The sequence below is a fragment of the Xylocopa sonorina genome, chromosome 8 (genome assembly GCF_050948175.1).
Source record: "Xylocopa sonorina isolate GNS202 chromosome 8, iyXylSono1_principal, whole genome shotgun sequence".
Lineage (NCBI taxonomy): Eukaryota > Metazoa > Arthropoda > Insecta > Hymenoptera > Apidae > Xylocopa > Xylocopa sonorina.
In genome coordinates, this window is record NC_135200.1 from 10,095,685 (window position 1) to 10,113,135 (window position 17,451).

General features: G+C 38.5%; 2 protein-coding genes across 5 annotated transcripts; one reads left to right on the forward strand and one right to left on the reverse strand.

Moving 5' to 3' along the window:
* Positions 1-693: 693 nt before the first annotated feature.
* On the reverse strand, positions 694-10,765 carry LOC143426302 (contactin-5). 4 transcript variants are annotated; one of them, XM_076899671.1, is made up of 7 exons: positions 10,643-10,765; positions 4,698-4,985; positions 3,619-3,909; positions 3,357-3,547; positions 3,158-3,287; positions 2,901-3,041; positions 694-1,845 (listed from the first exon to the last, which is right to left on the reverse strand). In XM_076899671.1, the coding sequence occupies exons 2-7, from the start codon at positions 4,738-4,740 to the stop codon at positions 1,682-1,684; spliced, it is 960 nt and encodes a 319-aa protein (XP_076755786.1). In that variant the 5' UTR covers positions 4,741-4,985; positions 10,643-10,765; the 3' UTR covers positions 694-1,681. The 4 variants fall into 4 exon arrangements, with proteins under 4 accessions (XP_076755786.1, XP_076755788.1, XP_076755787.1 ...); XM_076899673.1 differs by having other exon boundaries at positions 4,698-4,952; positions 10,643-10,763; XM_076899672.1 differs by lacking the exon at positions 10,643-10,765 and adding an exon at positions 5,179-5,317.
* Positions 10,061-13,952, forward strand: LOC143426300 (uncharacterized). The gene is made up of 5 exons (XM_076899669.1): positions 10,061-11,174; positions 11,280-11,602; positions 12,199-12,741; positions 13,080-13,234; positions 13,688-13,952. The coding sequence occupies exons 2-5, from the start codon at positions 11,356-11,358 to the stop codon at positions 13,808-13,810; spliced, it is 1,068 nt and encodes a 355-aa protein (XP_076755784.1). The 5' UTR covers positions 10,061-11,174; positions 11,280-11,355; the 3' UTR covers positions 13,811-13,952.
* Positions 13,953-17,451: the final 3,499 nt, after the last annotated feature.

The window sequence follows — 17,451 nt, forward strand, 5'->3', positions numbered from 1 at the left end:
CTTTCTTCTTTTTTTTACTAAGAAAAGCTTCAACATTAAGCATTCATTATTACAATTTTAATAAGAATGTATTTTACAAAACGATAAATTCTGATATGGTACTATGTGTAAATTGTGGAAAATAACTATGTATCTGTTTGTACAGGAAGAACATTTATCAAAATCATCAACCTTCATTGATTGACTATGTTGAATTTTGTATGCAATTTGAACAAGACGATAATATTTGTCATACAAAAAATGAATATTCCGGAAAAGATCTGTTTCAACGATCGATTATCAAACTTGATCCTATCAAAGGTGATATCCAAAATATTTTAACTTATTCCTACTTTTGCTCTATATTTATCGCTAGTTTCAATGGAATGAATTTAACCGAATTTATGGTGTCCGCGAATGATTCTTATTAGATGAATATCGTGGTGATCATTTTATGGATCTTCTTCTTTTTTTGACTTTCCTAAAAAGTTTACGGGCACTGAAACTTACTATTCATGGAATTGTGTCATTTCGTATTTGTTAAGTTTTCGGTTTTGGTGAAATTTGATTTTACAGCTTTGTATAATTCAGTAGCAGTGGACATTGCATTTGTTATTAAGGTGGTGCAAAAGCATGTTGAAGCATTAGACTTATTTGAATGATCACATGCAAAAGTTAAAACTATAAGATATAGAATGTTTACTAGAAACAACATTAACGTAGTAGAATCATTTTTATAATTAGAGTATTATAAGTTTTTTACACACTGTACACTCCCTGATTCACAGGATTTTTCCCGAAAGAGCATATGGTGCATTGAGATTCATAATATTAATTTCTTTGGAAGAAATGTTATCAAAATATCTTCTTAAAAAAAAAAAAGAAAAAAAAGAAAGAAAAAAGCAAGTGCATTCTTATGTAACAATAAATTAAAAAACAATAACTTTTACAAATACACAAAAAAGGAACTTTCTTACCAACGACTTCTGCACACCTTAAAACGGCAGTAAGCAAGCCTTTATCATACCTCGCGTCTGACAAACTTTGTTTTAAACGGATGATGTGTATTATTGGCAAAAGTCTTACATTCTGCACGATATTGTCCATTAAAATCTCATTTCCGTTTAGTGATAATGGTTAAAAATAATTGCGTAAAAAAGATGTGCTCGTGCAAGATGTAAGACAAAGATTTGCCTCTTAATATTAATTGTCATGTGACTTCAGAAATTTTGTCTTTTGTGTTCTTAGAATTACAGTCTTACTAAGAATATTCTTTTTTGGCTTACAGGAGTTCTCTTCTTTAAGCTCGATTACTGAGCAATAACATATTGAATTTTAATATTAGAACATCCTGGTAAACATTCTTCAAAAAATTGCTACTCCATTTTCGCAAAACCTAGCAGAGTCTTACATATGCATTTGAACACTTTACATTGTTTGTAAGTGAAAAACTTTACTTGCTTAGATTACTCGAAGTGTATGGATGCATCCTCTTAAATTTTCTGACTATAAACATAAAATTCTCGTTTCCGCGATGATCAATAACAAATTTCATCGCTTACCTGACTCTATTCAATTGTGACACTTGGCGGATTCGAGGCCTCTTGTTTACTCCAAGTTACTTACGTTTAAGGTGACACATAAATTGTGCTCAAGCCACTTTTTAAAAAAATTAGCCGACAGAAATCTAAATATTTAATCGCTAAAGTCGCATAGGTTGCACAACGCTGTTATTATTCAAGCGTGTTGTGGTTTGGTTGTTGAAATTTTCATCTTGCGGTATGTGTTCTGTTCTTTCGTCGAAAAATCCTGGATTCAGAATGATATTGGGTACAAGCTCAATCACTTCCTGCTCCTCCAGCTGCGCTGCAATTCGGGAACGGAGATTAATTTTCATTGGTCTGGGCCACGAGTTATATTAGCTTCTACCCTCTCCCTTTACCAGTGTTTGCTGGGCCATGAATATTTATAAAACATTTAATATTATCCTAAGCACAAACTGACATTTACTTTACACAAAGTATAAAGGCAACTGCTATAAAATATATATCGAAAAGTATCTTATTTGTATAAATACTTTTTGCTTACCCAGCAAAATATACATATGTGCTATCTTTGATCTAAATTTTTTTCAGTCAAAGATGTATCAATGTTCGCGCACATAATGTTATCTAGGCCATAATGCTCTATATTACTATCATAATACTTTCTATTCATGACACTAATCATTCTGCATAACAAATTTTATACAAACCACCAAAGCTTATTAATAGTAACAAAGTGGGGCAAAAAGTTCTTTGTATGGACAGAGTAAGTTTGGTGGTTGATAGAGTCCATTCATTATAAATTATAGGTTTCATTTCTATAAGGAGTATAAAAGGTGCTACTGACAGGCAAATTGTATATGGAAAGATAAAGATATGTTACAGATTAATTTTAGTGCCTTATGTTGTTTAGTGTTTATAGTGCAAAAGTTATATAAAAGTGTTATTGTTAAATTGTTATCGGTAAGAAGAATTGAATTAAATGCTAGTAAACTTTAAATGTTAAACACTAGAAAATCCGTTAAATGCTAATAAATTTGCAGAGGCGCTTGCAGTAGGGAAATATTAGTGAAAGATAATTGGCACTGTATTAGAATAGCACTAAATTGATTGGAAGGAGAATAGCTGATGTAAAGAAAGCTAGAGATCAGGGCCATAGATAAGTTAAGTGGTTAGTGATGCTATCGTTTCTGCTGCAGATCTCGTCCTCTAGATAATTGTGTTTCTATATTATTTTCAAAATCAAGTGATCTAGCATATTCTACTTTAAATTTATTTGCGTGGAAGGAAGGAAGTTTCATCAGCAGAAATAAATAGCATTGAAAGAGAAAGAGTAGAAGCGAAAGCTTTTAGATAAAGTTACCAGGAAATGCTTACAGGGTACTTTGCACTCACGATAGAGGAGGTAACAAGTACCTATACCAAGAATCATAAGTGTACCCATAACTATGCCTACTGCTGCCACCCAGACACGAGTGTCAAAATTTTCTACACCTGCTAAGAGATGTCTTGCAAGTTCTGAAATAATTGTCAATTATAATTAACAAGCATTATGGTATTTATTTTATATAAATATATTAATTTTTGTTTGCAGAATCACGTCCTGTTCAAATTACTTAGCTTAACTTATATACCTAATTCTTCGATACTATGGTGAGTATGACCTTCGACTTCAACAATTTCTCCTCTTCCCAGCTGATTTGTTGCCCACACTCGAAAAGAATACGTTGTGTTTGGCACCAAGTGATACACATCAATTTGCCTCTGAAAAATGATCAAGTTTAGACAACAATTATTGGCAAATGAAATTTTATTGAAAGAAACAGTATTTACAGAATTTGGAGGAATGTGCGTTGGAACAATAGGCTTCCAGTCTTCTGGCTCTTCACCCACATTCGGTTTAAGACGATATTCGGCAGTGAAGTCTATGATAGGGTAACCACCAGTGCCAGCTACTTCCCAAAGAATATTTGCCAATATTGTTGATGGTTTTACCCATACATTATGTAAAGCTGGAGGAGGAGCTAACCAAAGTAAAAAGGTGCGGTATTAATAGATGTAAATATTTTTAAATTGCTTAACTTATTTGACTTACTTCTAACTTGTACATTGATTCTAGTTTTGACAGCATCATGATCATCGTCTAAGGTGCACGAATAGTTTCCAGCATCGTCTGTACTAATGTTAATAAATTCCAAAGCTCCGTTAGGCTCAACTTTTATTCTTTCAATTTGTCCATCTTCCCGTCCCTCCCTTATCCACATCACTCCGACAGATTCTCCCGACTGTGGCAGAGCATCCTCTTCTGCGCATGCTAAGGTCAAGTTCTGACCTATGTCTACAGCCACAGACCTCATTGGCACTAGAGTAGCTACTCTGTGCCATGCTAAACATTATAAAAAATCATTTATTTAAATATATTCATATATAATATAATTTTATATACTTAACTATAATTACACTGTAATTCTGTACATTAAAATTCTAAATTGCATATTGTATATTATTTCAAAGATATACCTAATCAAAAATAGTATTTTAATGTAACTATTACAAACAATTCGTTATGTATATACGTATATAACGATATGTATATACAAGAACACACTTGAACAAAAACACGTGTATTAGTAAGTTTTATAGAATATTGAAATTATATAGAAATTTATGCCCGCGACAATCAAAGTTTCTCTTTTTTATGTATATATATATATGCTTGTAAAAAAAAAAAAGAGGCAAACAAAGGAACATCGAAAGTACGAATTCTGTATACTTAATTACGTTCAATGAATGTGTCCGAAACATGATATAATTCTATCGAGATAGAGGAAATCTTTTATGAAGAATTGTACATACTTTCTGAATGTTCACGTTAGCATATAATGTAAGTTTGAAAAGTGAACTAGAAAATTAGAAATTGTTGCGCCGTTCTGTTTGTTCGGTTTCGATCGGATCCCTGAAAGATGCAGGATTAAGAGTGGCATGAAACGCGGGCCCGACGGTCGGGAAATCGAGATTACTCGCTAAAATTTGCATAACTCGACCCTGAAACGTAACGATCGTGCACTTAGCCCGATTTATAACGGTACACGTATACAACCGCATAAAGACCGAACGTGTGGTATCACATTGATCCGCAGGTGCACTTACGGCTGAACGAATTTTACGTCTTACCTGCCAGAAAGAGTATCAGCGTGATGATTCTATGAACAACCATTCTCCCATATTAGACAGCCTCGCGTGGATGCATACGGAAACGTGTTAAGGATCTTTTCTCAACCGCATCTCTCGATCGATTTTTTACTTTTAAACAACGTTCAGTACGCGGGAGCTGTCAAACTCATCACGCTTCGCGAAACACCGCCCGTCCGGCGCTCTTTGGATTTTATTGAGTTGCTGTTGGCGCGCTCTTGCGGTGACGCCGCAAACCTCATTAAAAACAGGGTTGCAACTGCATCAAAACTGAAAGTATCAGCTAGCCGCCTGTACAAACCCGATTTAAGAATCGAAACGTACAAAATTAGATGTATCGATGAAGTAATTCGTATACGAAAATTCGATGGCCGTTAGTCAACAGCTGTTTTACATCATGCGCCGTTACGTTTCAAACTGCGTCACTCGAGGCGATCGGAAATGTCTAGAAATGACTAGTTACCTCGTTAAATTGGATCACTGCACGCGGGAACAAGTGCATCGATACCCGTATCAGAACTGGTTGAATCTGCTTTACTGATTGAGGAAGAGCTGTTCCATATTTTCCTCTATCTTTGTCGGGATTAACCAGACAAAAACGATAGACACCTCGCAATGGGATAATCACGGTAGTTGCCTGTGATTGCTCGCGTTCGTATGTGTGCGTACGTGAACACCGCTGTGCAACTGAGTCGAGGAAACAAGAGGACTGGATGAAATATCTCGCTGAATTGGTATGTACGTACATGCATGCCTCACGCGGCACAACGTAACCACGATCGATTAGTTTTTCAAAGAGTTTTACTGCCAGATCTATTGCCAACTACGTATTTTCGTTAATACGGAAACGTTTATTAGCGACGATATACCATTTATCTATTTTCATCCATTCAACATCCTGATTCTACGTGTACAATAACGTTAAGTAGATAGCTTTTCGTTGGTACCAGAATAAACGTTGCTTTGTAATTATATGATATTGTATCATAAATTTGGAGGTGGACAGTCTTTGTGAACGTGTTACTTGATTTGGTGCTGTTCTAGGCTACGCTCTTCTTGCTTCGAGAGATCATTTATTGACTGTAGCAAACGTGGGTTTTTGCGTATATTTGAATATCTTTTTATCTTGTTTACCTGTTCGGTATAATTTCGAAAGAACGCAATTAAAATCAGTCCGTGAAGTTTACTTTCATAAGCGCGCCTTGCAACCTGTTTACAAATTACATAGAAGAAATAAAGTTCTCAGAATATTATCATAATGGTAGCATAATCTAATTCCATGATAAAATTTACGCGCGTAGATCCTTTCCTAATTTGATGCAACTCGGTGAAATGTAAGTTCCAATCTTTCTCTTATTTAAGAATGTACTATGTAAAGAAATGTGCAAAAAAGTAATGGTGACAATTTGTGGTAATAGATAACACCAATTTGTATAGGCTCAGTTATTTATGCCTGCTATATCGCATCGATATTTAAAGGGTTAGAAAGTCCCGCTACGTCGTTGTATCTATATCGAACATTCTCCATCTTCGTTTATATGACGTAACTTGTGACGTCAACAAATTGGGAGATCGATTAAATTTAAACTTGTATTTCTACAGATTTTTAAAATGTAATCACCACTCATCTTCCACTTGTACTTTGATCCTATTGATTAAATTAACGACGCGGAATATTTTTACTATAATTCATTAGATTAAAATTAAAAATTGCGAAAACGTTGAATTTTGTTGAATATTTGAGACTTTTTCGAAAAATACATTCAAATTTTTTTTTCGTCTGTTCCAATAGGTATGTTCCACTTTTCATTCAAGATTCACTCTTGAACGGTACGCGTTGCGCACATTCTTGATTTAGAGTGACACGTAACTCCTAATTACCACAGATTGTAATTAGCAACGTGGACACGTGGTCTGTGGTCTATTCATTTGGACGGAAGTGCGAGATTAATTACGTCAGTCAACACAAATTACCTAGAGGTATCAGGATCATACTATTCGCGCGTGTTATTATTGTTCCATATAAAATCCTTTATCTAGTTGTTACTTGCTCAAACAATTTCTAACTAATTATCGATATAGTAATTAATGACGTGCATAATGGAATGCGGGAATCAATTCCAACGATTTCCGCTATTATTTTCATTTTGCATCTCGCATTTAATCACGTTCTCATAAAATATTAACGTGTGATTAATTTGCGGTAATTCGATTCGCTTTCACCGGTACAACAGTCATTAACTTTATATAAGACCCACTGTGCAAGAATGGTCTGTAAATGCGCCTCAATGCCAGCATAATGCACTTCGTTGTTAATAAACCACGAAGGGAGCTAATATAAACCAGTCGCACGGTACGCAACTCGTAACAAGAATAATGTAATCCTCTTATGAAATTTCTATTTAGGAGTCATCACGTTGAGAAGGTACAACGAACTCTTATGGCGGTTTTAATTAAGTGAAGAGGTGTGGACGAAAATAATTCTTCCATGTATCTTCCACGTGTCTCGATTCGGAAGGCTGGAACGTGTTAATTAATGGATCCATCGATCCTTAATTGAAGAAATCAGAGATTCAATTAAACCTCTGTGAACTATGACCTCTCGTGCCGTTATACCTGTTCTTACATCGAAATTGAATCGTTCCAATACCGAGGCATCGAATTACTCTTTCGCTCTGCTCGTTAATTGTAGGGTTCACCTCGTGGATGACATTTTGGTACGTATAGTTTGATGTTTTCACGCTGTGCGAATGCAATTTGCGCAGCCGTTGAAGCCACTGCGTTAATTAAGTCCTTCGAGTCTTGGCCTTTTGTACGCGTCGCCAGGATTAGACCGTTATTTTCGTATATCACGCTGAGAATAATTGAACGATCGAAGAATCTTAATGGTTTCTCGTCTCTCTCTGTACATATTTGCCTTCGCTGTACTTTTTATGGTTTCAGGTGTTTTACTAGACCTCATTTTCTGGGAAGCATTTCATAAAGTCCGCTTTAACTTTCGCATTCACGTTTTCTTGATATTAAGAATTTTTATGAACTTCCGTGGAATACTAGACTAGGTGAAACGAATTCCGAGGTAATTCGTTTGCGAGATTTGTTCAGAAATTAAAAGTAAACCATGCTAGATGCAGTATCGGTTTCCAAATTGAATAACCCGCAGAAAAAAAAACCAATTTTCCTTTACTCAACTATCGTTACGTATAGCAGAACATGCAACACGGTCATTACTTCCAGAAAAGAAGGAAAAAAGAATAAGGTCAGAGGTGATATTTCTTTCCTCTAGCATTCCGAGACACGGAAGCCGCATGCATCGCAATCCTGCAATTACCAGCGTATCAAGATCCGAACCGATCTCAGTTACAATCCACGTAAAGTTCGCAGCGTATCCTTTGGAATTAAAAACAAGACGGCGTATCGATGACATTTCAAGCAACTCTCGACTCCGCGTTTATCACGCAATTACGTGTTATAAAGAATCGTCGACAGGAAGAGCTTTTTCGTCGACCTAGTTTCGCTTTCCTCCCGAGTTACCTTCGCTACGTCCTTCGCTGCGAACTGAAAGGATTTTCGACTAACTTTCCCATCACGATTTATCCAACCGAACGATAAACGTTCGACCATTCGTAGATACACTTCCAATAATTTGTTCTATCTTTGCTTTTTTTTTTAGAGAAACATTTCACCTTAACAGGCTTCACCTTTTGCTCGCAATCTACATGCCTGCATATATAGAGATTCATGCGGCCGGATATGGTGCTGGTGGAAAACGGGCTGGCTCGTAGTTACCTACGGGCACCTAGGCCAGGAGGATGAAAACACTTCGACCCGTCCTCTCGAAATGTCAAAGGTTGCCGCGCAAGGCGCATCGATGTATCCCCGTTTTCCAGGAGCCACCAGACGAACGCGCTCCCATTGTTCCTGTTCTATCGTCGGGCAATAATTATCATCATTTCCATTCTGCGCCATTTCATGACTGAGCCCCCTCCTGTACACGGAGAACGAGAAATTCTTCTGTTTCAAAGATTGGACGCACACATATCATTTATTCGAAGAGGACATTCATTTAACACGCCCGTAAAATGTTGTTACGGACGTGAGGTAGCGATGGAGTAAATTTTTAAGTTGCTTCCATTTCCGTGGAAGAAGTTCATGTCGTAAACATCGATCTTAATTTGAATTTTCAGCTGGATTGATCGTTCGCCGCGGAACCTCATCGTTCATCATCAGTCGCCATTTTTCTTTTCACATGTTGAAGGAAATGTAACGAGGTAATGATACATGGTCTCATTCGCAGTCAACAAGTTTGCTATTTAAAGTGGATGGAAATGTTTTTAAGGAAAAATCATTAGTTCTGGAATACTTGGTAACAACCCTTTTATTTTATGTTGGAAGATTTACTTTGTTCAAGTTCGTAATTGATTTTATTGACGCTACTCTGGTTAAGATTCTGTACTAATTAATTTAAGAGGAATCCATTGAAGAGTTCTTTTAATTTGCTTCGTTTTACTTTTCCTGAACTCCATTTCCTGTTTAAATTTTCTTCTAAATTTCAATTTTTACATTTTTTATCTTCCTCATTGTTAATGTATTACTTTTTCCACGATAAAATTTGCTTCTGATTTGTTTGTTTATACGAGCACATGCCATATAATTAATCCAATAATTTCCCAAATATTTAGGATCCGTGATAATTGGAATTCGATTAATTGCGTCAAACAACGTCCGCCAAAAGTAATGTTTGCTTATAAGGAACGATTTGAGACGGTCGATTCGAAGGCGAGTTGTAAATTCCAGTTGCGTCATCGCGCAAAATCGATGCCACCAACGAAGTCCCCGTTGGGAGATTAATTATTTCGTTTTCATTCAACGTCGCGACGAGCAATTGAATTTTCCCGAGGCAGACCTTTTACCGGCCGGAAAATTACCAACGACACTGCCTTTCCAGGATCCAGATAATGAAAACACGAAATTATCTTGCCTCTTTCAGTTTTTTTCATTAACAGAATAATTATGCCGATCCACTTTGCATTCCACGAACTTTGGATGTACAATCTGAAATCGTAAAAATTATCTAGAGACTCCCCTGAAGATTGCTTGGGTAATGTCAAAGGTTTCAGGTTCCATTGAGAACTTGGAACGTTACGGGCTGTCTACAGGAATTTATTGAAAGAAATGAACCTCTCGAGGCCTTCTTGAGCCCTCAGCATTAAATTACCGTTATCTGTTCTTCTGTGTCATCCATCATTTGCATTCTATTTCGAACTTACCAAATTCAATGCAGCAGTGATGAAATGTTCAATCAAAGGTATTCGTATCGCCAAGTTAAAAATATTAAAACCTATTAGTGGAACATTCTGCGAGATCTTGATACTTTTCTTCCTCGTTAGAAGAATGGTGAAAATTTATCGTTCGCAGAAACCTTCAGATCGTTTCTCCTCGACATGCAGAGGAGGATAGTAAAAACTAATGACAAAATGATTTTTCCGATATTGCAGCGTTAGCAGGGGTTGTGATATATGAGGTCACTGTGTGTTTACTACTTTCTACTGACCCCAGACACTCTGGCGCTACGACAGACTGCATTTTGAGTGCTATTCCATTTATCTCATCGTGTGTTTCTCCGTGCGAGGTGTCCTCTGCTGTTATTAATCCAATGGCGCAAATTTATTTTAAAAACCACGCGTGTCCACGAGAACAACAGGAAATTGCCACAAGAATGGAACGCCCCAACAAATACTCCTATATATGTGCACAAAATATCGGACGAAGATATTTAAATATGGAAAACAAATTGAAGTTTGTTTACTCGATGTGGTATCACGCAGTTTGAAACGGCACGTTCGTCAACGGAAGTAAAGCAGATTTCAATGATGTGTTATTTGCGATGCAACGTGATACATAAAATTGTTTGTAAATGTTGCACGTACCTGGGTGATCGAATCGTGTCGTGTCGACCGCCTACCGCGAAATATTCCACGGAATAGAGATTGAAACTTCGCTGTGAGTTGTACAAACAGATGAGCGGAAGGACTGCTATAAATACGGTTGATTCGCAAACGTCATAGAAGCTGCACACTCGTCTGCCGGAAACGCGATGCTTGTCATGAAACGGAGATAAGCGCGGAGGAAATGCGTGTTCTCTTCTGTTCTGAAAACTCGTACGGTAAATCGGTTACGGGCACGAGAAACTTTCGCGAACTATCGAATTTACAGGTCAAATAGATGCGACGCGGGACGATGAAAAATCGTGTCGACGATAACATTTTAGCCATTCCTTATCGAATGCACGCGAAGGCATCTTCGATCGGTATTATAGAGAGCAGAATGTGGGACGAAAAGCAAATTCGAGGTCTTTATCGAGTTTCTCGGCAACTGCAGGAATTCGCCGCGGGAATGTCAAATGCACGGAATTCCTTAAACATGCATACACGTGAAAATATCCTCGAAGGAACAAAGGAGGTAAGTTCACGTGTATAAAAGACAAAAGACTCCGTGTGCGCGATCGAGACGCAAAATACACGTCTACGATACGCATGGCGGCGCGTGTACGCGTTTCTTTTTCAGGAAAATGTATCAAACCGGAGCCTGACCTTGCTCACGAGAATCACGAATAAACCATAGAACAATAAAACATGCGACAATGGCGCTTTCTTTTGTGTGCAGGTTGAAAATTTCATCGTTAGTCTCTGTGAATGGAGCAACGCGTTCTCCGTTGATCAAACCAAATATCGAGGTGTCTTTTCCAACGAGCGAGAGTATAATCACCCTTTTGGATGAGAAAAATAGAAATACGAACGTTGACTATCGCTGTAGAAGTCTAAACAATTGGCCAAAAAATATTTCGACATACGAATTGTCGAGGACAAGATTGCCCACTGTAAACGGAGGTATAAAATAGCTTTTTTGCTCATTTTCTCTTCTAGAAATATTGGAAACTCGTTATTAGACTAGAATCACAATGGAACGATCGAAATATCGACAGGGCAATGATACGTGATGTTTAATTTCCACTTAAAGCAGTCCAATATACAAAGGTCTCTGTATTTCGTTTAAAGGGAAAAGCTTTGTCGTTATTGGGCTGTAACATGCGATATGTTCGCTGGCAAATGGTTGAGTAGTAAAGATGTACTGCGTTTTCTACGGCAACTTTTGTCTATGCTCTATCCAGCAAATCGAATATTCTGCATGACAAAAGTGAACTACTCCAACTATGAAACTGTGCCATCTTCACCGTGTGCATTGTTGAAACGCACTTCCTTCTTTATTTTATTTAAGTAGACCTTCTGTAGTAGGAACTACATTCTTTAACGATGACGTTTTTGAAATGATTTGTTTAAAATTCACAAGTAAGAGGATTGTAAGAAGTTCACAACTTCTGAATTGCATGATCTTGCGTGACTCAGCGTAAATGACGAAGTTTCCATTTCGACGTACATAACAGAAATTGACGTCTCCATCGTTCTCCAGTTGAAGTTCTTTTCAGAAAAGAGCATATATTGTTGGACTGCCTCGAATAAGCGCATCGGGCAAAGGATTTTTTTGTTCGATTGTGGATCGTCGATCCTTTCCCAGTTTTTGGCGCCGATCGACCGTTCTTGGAAGTTCTCCAAGCGACTCTGTCCTTCGACTGGATACCACAGTTCGTCTACGAAGAAATTGTCGAATTGGTTGCTTAAATTTTATTCTTCCACAGACAATCCATCTTGCTGCAAGTTCTCGTGTGAAAAATTACAGTGGACAACAGATTTATACCAGAAAAAATTTGGCCTCAACATCATTCGTAATTATTCTTCGTATAAGGGGTCTCCTAACGATAAAACATCGAAATCAGGTGAATGCATCGAGGAGACGTTAAAAACGACAACCGTAAAACAAGAAGTTCCCAAGGACTGTTGTTCAAAGTTTGACGAAAAGGAAGAAGTATGTTCCGCGTCTGAAAGAACATGTCCGCCAGTTTTTCAGGAAGTTCCACCCGTGTGTAGACCAGCTCCTTGTCCGGACGTAGAAGATTATTGTCCCAGCAAAAGTAATATTTTAAGTTTCTGACACTCATTCTTCATATATTTTTAGGAATGTTCCACAATCGTAAAAAAATAGATAAGTAGATATCAGAAAATTTGATGTTGAAATATTTCCGCATTGCTCGATTACTTTGTATAGCTCAGAACGATAAAAGCATCTATATAGGGAAGACGCGTTATCATTAATGATCAATAATTGAACCGCGTTGTCATTTTTTAAGACAGCTTTTCTCTTTATCTATTATACGACCGTAACGCAATGTATAAAATAACATGTTGTTTCGAAAATAGCGTATGCTATTAATTATAGAGTAACTAAAAGCTGCTGATTTTGTGAATGCAGGCACCTATGAAGAAAAATTTTGGCGGCTGTTGTCTTTCCTTTCCATTCCCGTGATAATACTTATGTCGGGATACGTTTATTCAAGACAATTAGAAAAGCAGAACGAACCAAGACCTGAGTTCGTAGATGTCCCTTATTTACGGCGAATAGTAAAGGTATCCATTTTCCATCGAATCTCTCTAAACATATCAATAATTTAATATTATTCTCCGAGAATCTTAACTTTTTTCAATAAAATAGTTTTTGTATGCGTGTACACGATGGTGATTGTATCTGCTCTTCGTGTCTTAATTATTCGATTAAATACACTTAGTTTTACGTAACGCATAAGAGTTATACTGATTCGCTAACCAAACGAAGCTCTCCGCATCGTGCATTTCTGGAAGGTAATCCATTTGTGCGGTATTCTCCATAATTGATTAATGAAGTCTTACGAATCGTTTACCTTCGCCACAGAAATTTGATACTTTCTTATCTATCTTTTATTCTCCGCGGCCTTTCATGCCCCGAGTACGCTTTCACGTTTGATCATTTTCCATCGTCACAAACTTTATTACGAGACCCTTCCTATCCCTGGGAAATAATTTATAAATATTTCCTATCTACAGCCTTTCCCATGGGGCGATGGCAGGCATACCTTGTTCCACAACCCGAAGAAAAATCCGATATCTCCGCATGGCTACGAAGTAGAAGATCGAAATGCCACGAACAAAGGCGAGCGAAAGGATTGAAGATAAATATAAAAGGAGGAAAAAATAGGAGCGAGGAAACTTTGCGCTTACCTTCCGCAATGGTTTCTAGCTTAACGCTACTCATCTATAGATTTGGCTTCAGAAAGAGCGCACACCCAGAAATGTTAAACCTAAAATTAGAAAACAGACGTATCATAAAATTGTGTCGAGGGTGTTTAAAACGTTTTGTGAAACACAGTGTGGATCACGGATTAAAGAGACCACGGAGTCACGCTGAAATACATCAAACGAGTCGTAAAATTACGTTTTCTATACATTTCCTCCCGAAAGTTGGTTAAGGCATATTATTCCTGACCGCAGGCATATTGTTCAAAGGCCGGATGCGCCGCATCCGCCAAACGAATGAAAATAACACCGCTATTACTGCCTAACTGGATTTGATCCTCGTAGTTTCGTTTGCCACTTTAACGTCACGTTTTTCTGCCACTCTATAAACTTTAATTGCAACTAAACCGTAGCGTGCGTTACGCTCTCAAAACCATCTTGTGGAATATTTATAGCAGCCATCACACACACCTCTCCATTTGGAGCGGGCAAAATAAAATCCAAGACACGATTGGACCACTTCAGTAGGTAAGAGCATAACAACGCCACACACTTGCTGCTCGTTTTCTAACACCGCTACTTTCCTCTGTCTCTAATCACGTCTCTACAAGAGTTCTAGATGTTTGCGCTGCATACATAAAACAGTCGTAAAATCGCGTTGGAACACGTGGACGCTCAAGCGGAAGGTCGGCGTTGGATAAGTCTCTCTTGAATCACATTCTTGCCCCCTTTCCTCCCGGTGCCTGGAGATATCTTCTGCTTACGTCACTGTACATGTGCATATCGTCTCGGCTGTTCCTTCCAGTCTGTTTTGACGTCACTCGCGTGTACCCTGACCATTCGTGACTGGAACATACTGCCGTGACTCTGTGTATCGCCGCCAACTGACTCCAATCAGTAGAATAATATATCTTCGTCGGATTGGCAAGCTTCGAAAAGACTTCGATACAGTTCGCATAATAGATAGGATCGAATGTTCAACACGCTCCCGTTGAATTAACTGGGAAATTTAAATGGGTATATCTTTCGAGGAAAGTTTCAAATTTGTCAAGCACATATTCTAAACGAGAAAACAAAGTGTTTCTCTTCTAATTTCTGCGTAAACATGTTTTAGAAAGTTGTGATCATCAAAATTTCGTGGAAAGAACCGGAGGCTAGGACACTGATGATACTACTTTTCAAGGCCAGCCATTTTTCTACTTCTCAAACTCTTGTAACAAAGGTTGTGCGATTAAATGAAACTATTTCATCACTGTATCCAAGTTCTTCAGGCAAGTTCCGAGGAAAATTGAAGAGAGCATCCTCTTTATCCGTGGAAGACTGATCTCTGAAACCATCCAAAGGAAATCCAAAGGTCGTACGTTCATAATGAAATTATTTCTCCATTGTATCAAACTTCTTCAGTTGACTTTCAAGGGAGACTAAAGAGCATCTCTTTTATCCTCGGAAGATTGATCATTGAAACGATCCAAAGGTTACAATGAACATCAATCCGAGCGGCCTTTTCTCTCCCTTCCCGACATTTAAAGCTTCCACAAGAATTAAATCGTGCATGCCTATTCATAAAATATCTTTTATATATCACATCGTTCGTTGCACAAAAGAGGAACGATTTTTATCGTCCATCGAGCGTTCTGCCTTGCTTTTGTGCCAACTTGCACGGTGAAGGAGTCGTGCGCGTCGCAAACCATTTGCAATTTCTATTCCGTTGATAGACGAATATTTTATTTTCCCCCTTTCGTAAATAGGCCGTCTCATCTGCCGGTATACGCGAGTTTGCCCGGTAACATTGTTGATTTATAGTAAGGGACATTGGGAGAACGTTTCACCCCGCGGGCTCGTTCATGGCTAATGTCAAAGGTCAGTTCTCTTCATTGGACGCGCATAGAGAACGTCCGACGAACAAAGTATCAACTCGTTAGCTCTATAAATTTTAATGCAATCGTATGTACACTACCGGAACGTTCTGCTCTAACCGAATGCCTCTCTAATTACATTATATTCATACAGCCTTCTATTCATTTGCCTTTTGCCATTTGCCTATCCTATTCTATCTAATTATCTTGTCCAATCTTATTCTATTATTCAATAGTATCGTTTTAGTCCCTCTTTATCTACTACTTTTTGTATTCCTCATTGGTTTTTGCTATTCAGAGTTCAATGAGAAGATACTCATCTGTTTCGCAGCGTAACCATGACTTTAACTATCTATATGCTCCACTTATATACGTTGCGATAACAACATCTGATTGCAATTATCAGCAATGTTTTTAAGCCAGCGTGCATCAAACCATTATTTTTAATTTCCCTTTGCCAACTGTTGACAATTCCCAGCGTTTCTTAACGATCACCTGTTCTTTGTTCTATGGAGCAGGTAATTCCCTGAAACAGCCGCTTGAAAGAGGTGTCGCATCCAGAGTAAGCAAGCCTCGTCTCGTTCATCGCCCACCGTGAATAGAGAGAACGGCTTTCGGCTTTAACTATTCAGAGCGGGGCGAAAAAAAGGAGATCTCTGTCTCGACAAGTGACACGCTCCCGCTACCACGTTTTATGCCGTTTTTTAATAACAGCAAGCGCTCGGCAGGGGGTCGACATGGTGTCCAAATGATACGACCCCCGACGAAACGCGTACTACCCTACTGGCGAACGTGTCAGTCCGTCGTCTTCACGGGAGCCTACTTGGTGTTATGGCGCATCTGGTCTCGCGTTTTCTTGCCCGCTCGGGGGTCGATCAATAGGCCAGGGAGGCGGCGGAGGCGGCTAACGGCGGCTAACGGCGGCTATCCAGTCAGTGACGGATCCAGAGATTTGCATTTTAAATCGGTCATTAATGAATCTATAAGATACCGTTTGAAACAATACTTTCCTTTAATCGAACCGCCTTCTCGACTCTCTCTATCATTAGCCGTGAATTGCAATTACGTTCCTCTCTGTTACCTATTCAAATGCAAGGATACATTTAGTATTTTGAAATATTCTCCAACAATCATTGTATAAAATTCTATAAGTACCAATATGTAGTATAAGTTAAGCGTTAGAGTGTGTATTACTGGAGAATTTACTTCATCAAGGTTTTCATAGAAGTTTATACGAGTCGTAAGACCGTGCGCCTTTATTCTACAGCACTGCGTCCGGATGACCGGGTCGTGGTGGTAGCAGGGGGCGCTCCGATTGGTCCAGCTCGATTTCGCGGGTTTGAGAAGTCGCGCGTGTCAACGGGCCCGCCAATCGGAGCGATCTCCGCTCCGTCAGTCAGTGGCCGCGCGTTGCCTACGTAACATTGTGACGTTACTATCTCGCGATTATCTTCCACGATCTTGTGATAAATTCCTGATTGCCTCGTCTCCTCGTGTACACGCTTGGCGATTTTAGATGAAACGAGTACAGGTCGCTCCTCGCTCATCCAAGTCATCCGAATCGTCCAATACCGGACGAGTTTGCTTGCCGATTCATTAGTGGAAACAAGTGTCTTTCCGCACGCGTGTACCATGCCCATTGAACGAGGCCCGTGTGGTATTTAAACTGTGCGACAGTGGGTTTTACGTGTAAGAATGAATTTGTAGAGATACATGCCT